Raw genomic sequence first — 4,713 nt, forward strand, 5'->3', positions numbered from 1 at the left:
TTGATGGGGCAGTGTGGGTTTGATCAACTTTGGCAGGTATTATGAGCGGACCGGTCCTGAAGGACTTCCACGAATGTAGTTACTTCCGGAAATATTTGCTTTTGGTTCCATGATGCTTTTTTAGTGTTGTGTCGGCATTCCCACATCATACGATGACCGGGTCGGGGAACCTTTTTTGTAGCTTGATTAACTTCTGATCCTTATAATTCCGCCCATGTATAAAATCCTTTTTAACAGAATCATGTGATGGCCCTAATATTTTTTTTTCTCTGAAAGAGCCTTGGTTTTTGCTTCACGTCAATATTATGTTTCCATTTAAATGTGATAAGAGGAAGCCTTTTCGGCCTTGTTCTATCAATATCGCTGGGTCGTAGTTTACTAGTTTGCCAGATTGCACTTGAACTTTACTTCGTGGTTCCAGATTAACATGTTCACAAACCTTTATGAACAAAAATGATATTAATTTTTAGGGTCTGCAACCTGTGCTGATGCACGGTCAATTTTTTGGCCACCTTGATCATGCAACATCAAAGTTCGAGTACTTTATTTGGCAATTCTAGAACACATAACTTGGACCGCTTTTGTCTATGGTACAGCGGAAAGTCAGAAATGAAGTGCGAGCCTTGGTTATTGCTCAAGGATCAAGGCCTTGAAATGGTGGCATGATGATAGATATGGAAAATGTGTGTTGTTCTGACTATTGTCATCAGAATTGTGGTGATTTTAAGTCATAGTGGACAGGAGCTTTTTTTTTGTTTAGCGAAGTGCCATTACTGAAACTTAGGAAAAGTTATAGTTTCCTTAATAAAACCCATGGTTAGGTATTAATGTTTCCTATGGTTAGCTCAGTGTGCAATTTGTTCCTGCACAGTGACTACACGAAATGGTAAAAGTCTCTTCTGGTACAGAGCAATCAGATTGTTACAACACTTAGGGTCTGTTTATTTGAGGTGCAGCTTTTGGGTTTTTTTGAAAAGCTGCTGCTGGCTTTTTGATTCTGAAAAGCCAACACTAGCTTTTTACAATATGTGTTTACTTTTCTGAGCTCAAAAAGTGTAAAGAAAGATAGTAATCTAAAAGATAACCATGTCTTTGAATAGCAATCCAATTTTCATGCGCATCTTAAGAACATCAATTTTCAGTACAATCCTCTACTGCCAAATATTATTACAAAAGAAGTAACTCGTGGAAGTTATATATGACCATGGAATATTTGGGGGACCTACATCCTGAGGGCATCTATATATTTGCCACGAATTCTATAGTGTACGAGGTAAGCCAGCACTTAAGGAAGCAATGAATTTCATCATCTTCCATCTAGCGAGAAGGATATTGAACCATTAATCATCATCGTTGGCGATGGGTACGATGACACTATGGATGAGCCAAACCGTCCTTCATTCTGCATTAAGGCCAACATATGAAAGCTGAAGTGTGCTGGTATTAGCTCTGGTAGTGTCACATCACCATCGAGATACTGCAAAACTTGCCGCATGTTCGGTCTTGCATCAGGAAATGGATGCGAGCACAGCAATCCTAACTTCAATGCAAGGCATACCTCATCAATATCATAGATACCTTGAAGTTTGATATCCACTGTATCAAGGAGTGAACCTTTATGCCAATTCTGAATCACCCAATCGACCAACATGACCTGGTGGCTTTCGGTGTTTTCAGTGATAGGCTTTCTTCCACAGGTAACCTCAAGAATGAAAATGCCAAAGGCAAACACATCGGTAAGAGTGGTTGCCTTGCCTCTGTGTACTAGTTCTGGGGCTAGGTATCCTATTGTTCCAACAATATGTGTGGTTTGTGGGTCGGTGCCATGATCGTATAACCTCGCGAGGCCGAAGTCTCCTAGTCGTCCATTCATCTCTTTGTCAAGAAGCACATTGTTTGGCTTGACATCGCGATGGATAACAACTTTGTCCCATTCCTCATGTAGGTAAAGCAAGCCCGATGCAATTCCTTTGATAATTTTAAACCTTTGTCCCCAATCTAAGGTGGCCCTGCCCTCCTCACCGTACAAGTATTTTTCAAGACTTCCATTCTTCATATAGTCATACACTAGAAGGAGTTCACCTTTTCGTCTACAATACCCAAATAATTTGACAACATTATTGTGTTGAAGATGCCCCATGCTTACAACTTCAGCTACAAATTGTTTTATTCCCTGCTTTGAGTTATATGATACCCTCTTTACTGCAACCTCTGATTTTGATGTAGCAAGAACTCCCTTGTACACCCTTCCAAACCCACCTACCCCTATCAAATGCTTGGAACTGAATCCCTTGGTGGCATGATATAAATCTTTGTAAGTGAATCGGTGTGGACCATACTCAACCTCCCAATCTTCATGCACCTCCTTATACCTAAGATGTCTCCTCACAAGTATAACAGTTATAGTGCCAATAGCTAATACCAAAACTGCAGATGCAATTGGTAGAATGATCTCTAAGAGTTTAGATGGAGATCGTGGACCAAGATAAGGTAGTTTGGGTAGTTTGGTGGAGTCGATTATTGGAGCAGGACTATTCATGCCAAAACTCCATCCAAGCACACAGTGATGCCCTGTCGATAAGCCAGTTGAAGATGAGAAGCCAATGTATGATTGCTCTTTTAGAACGGTCGAGAGGTCGTAGGTTGAAGAGAGTAGTGGCCTCGCAGGTTTTTCCATGCCAAGAGGAGCTAAGGTAACATTGATCTGTGTTGTGTTTCCATCATACTCTACCCAAGTTTGGATTGGTCCACTACCAATGAGGGGTAGGTTTGTGAACGTGCCATTCTTACCGTTATTGTAGAAGCCAGCTGGGTGGGATTTCAAAGAGTTGAGACTGTTGATGTCGATGCCAACATGGTTGTTGTCGATGTCCCCAAACTCAGTATTTTGGATGGTGTCGAGCTCAACTGCAAAGATTTGGTTGCTCAAACTACCGTTGTTTGTGGAGTTGAAAAGCCCCAAAAATTGGATTGGAAAAGCTTCAGTGAAATCATTGCTTGGGCCGATGAAGAAGGCAAAGCCATGGCCCCTTATATCGCCAAAAGAAGAGAGAATACCAAACACAAAGGAGGTGGAGAAGGATTGCACCATGCCATCGGGGGACAGGCGGAAGCGCAGTGGAGACGGGTAAACTGCATGGCCCTTAACCCGGGCCGTATCGTTCGTCAACTCGATGAGGCCGGTCGACGTGATTCTGGCTGCACCATCTAGGGTGAAGTTGCTGCTGGTGAAGCCAGTGTAGACGAATTGTCTGTGCTCATTACCGCTGCTAAATTCTAGTATAGACACTACAATTAGGATGGGGAGGGTGGACAAAATGAGCTTCATGCTGGTAGTGGTCATGGCTGAGTGGATTTGTGTTCCGCAGATCATCAAATGTGGAACTTTATAATCTGGCAGGACACCCGGTTCCTGCGAGACATACGACCTAGTCTGCCGGCAGAGCATCTCCAGCACAACAAATAAAATTCGTGGAAATTCAAGTCATGGTCGACGTTGAAGGAGTTGGCGGTCTTCATGGGTTGGCATCAGGATTCAACAACCTCCGTATCATTTTTCTGTACGACATTGACTAGTTACTGAGCTTAATTACGGGGTGTTTGGGAAGGGGGTAAACTTTAGCCCCCAATTTTAGCCAGATTTTAGTCCTTCTTATCCAAACACCTAGGCTAAAATGAAGGGGCTAAATTTTAGCCCCCCATAATCCATTAGTCCTTCCAAGGGGTGCTAAAATGGACTAAAGGGACTAAAAGTGGTCCCCTCGTCCTAAATTCCACCCTCTGCCCCCCTCTCTCTCCTCCCCGCACTCTCTCTCCACTCTCTCTCTCTCCACGCACGCCGTCTCCGCTCGGCCCCTCCACCCGTCTCGCTGGCCCCGCCACCTCCGTTGAGCCCCGCCGCCTCCGTCGCGACCCCACTGCCCTGTCTCTCTTTCCTCCCCGTCGCACTCTCTCTCTCTCCTCCCCGCCGAGCTTCCTCTCGCTCCCCATCCTCACCATAGGCCGCCAGATCTGAGGCGAGGATGGCGGCCATGATGTGAAGGCTCATGGCGAGCTCGAGCTCGATGCCCTCACCACGTCGCTCGAGCGCCCGTGCGGCGTGCTTGGCGAACTCGAGCGCGTGCGGTGCCGCCGCCCTCCCCAGAGACCATGGCGTCGTGCGCCTGCTTGAGGAGGAAGGGCCCCAGATCCGGGTTGTCGAGTGACTCGTCGGCCTTGGGGCCTGGCGCGGCGGGCGCGGGCTTCCTGGGCTTGGCGCACGAGGAGGTGGACGGGGACGGCGGTGCCCGGCGGGGAAGCGGCGATGAGAGGCGGCGCGGCAGCGGGGCCGCCGCCGGGGGCGAGTTGTCATTCGCGGCGAGGCCCGGCATGGCGGGCGGCGTGGAGTTAGGTGGGTAGGTGGAGGGAGGAGAGCTGGAGAGGAGGTGGCGACGACTAGATCGAGCTTCGGTAGCAGCAGTCGGGGAAGGGGAGGGAGGGGGGTTGGGCGGATGCGGCGGTCAGTCTTGGAAGGGCCTCGAGGGAGCAGAGGGAAGAAGTTGAGGGTAAAGGAGAGGGGGTAAAAGAGTCTTTTGATAACCAAAGTGCTAAACTTTAGCCTCTCTCCTAAACACCCTAGGTGCTAAATTTTAGCTCCTTCATTTGAGTGGGCTAAACTTTAGCCCCCCTCCCAAACAGCCCTTAGTCTCGTAGAAATTCCAACGAGCGAACTTC

The 4,713-nt window shown here is 47.2% G+C and overlaps 1 protein-coding gene across 1 annotated transcript; it reads right to left on the minus strand.

Moving 5' to 3' along the window:
* Positions 1-1,097: 1,097 nt before the first annotated feature.
* LOC117851807 (L-type lectin-domain containing receptor kinase SIT2) lies at positions 1,098-3,425 on the minus strand. Its single transcript, XM_034733705.2, has one exon. The coding sequence runs from the start codon at positions 3,371-3,373 to the stop codon at positions 1,307-1,309; it is 2,067 nt and encodes a 688-aa protein (XP_034589596.2). The 5' UTR covers positions 3,374-3,425; the 3' UTR covers positions 1,098-1,306.
* Between the last annotated feature and the right edge of the window lie 1,288 nt (positions 3,426-4,713).

This window comes from Setaria viridis, chromosome 4 (genome assembly GCF_005286985.2).
Source record: "Setaria viridis chromosome 4, Setaria_viridis_v4.0, whole genome shotgun sequence".
NCBI lineage: Eukaryota > Viridiplantae > Streptophyta > Magnoliopsida > Poales > Poaceae > Setaria > Setaria viridis.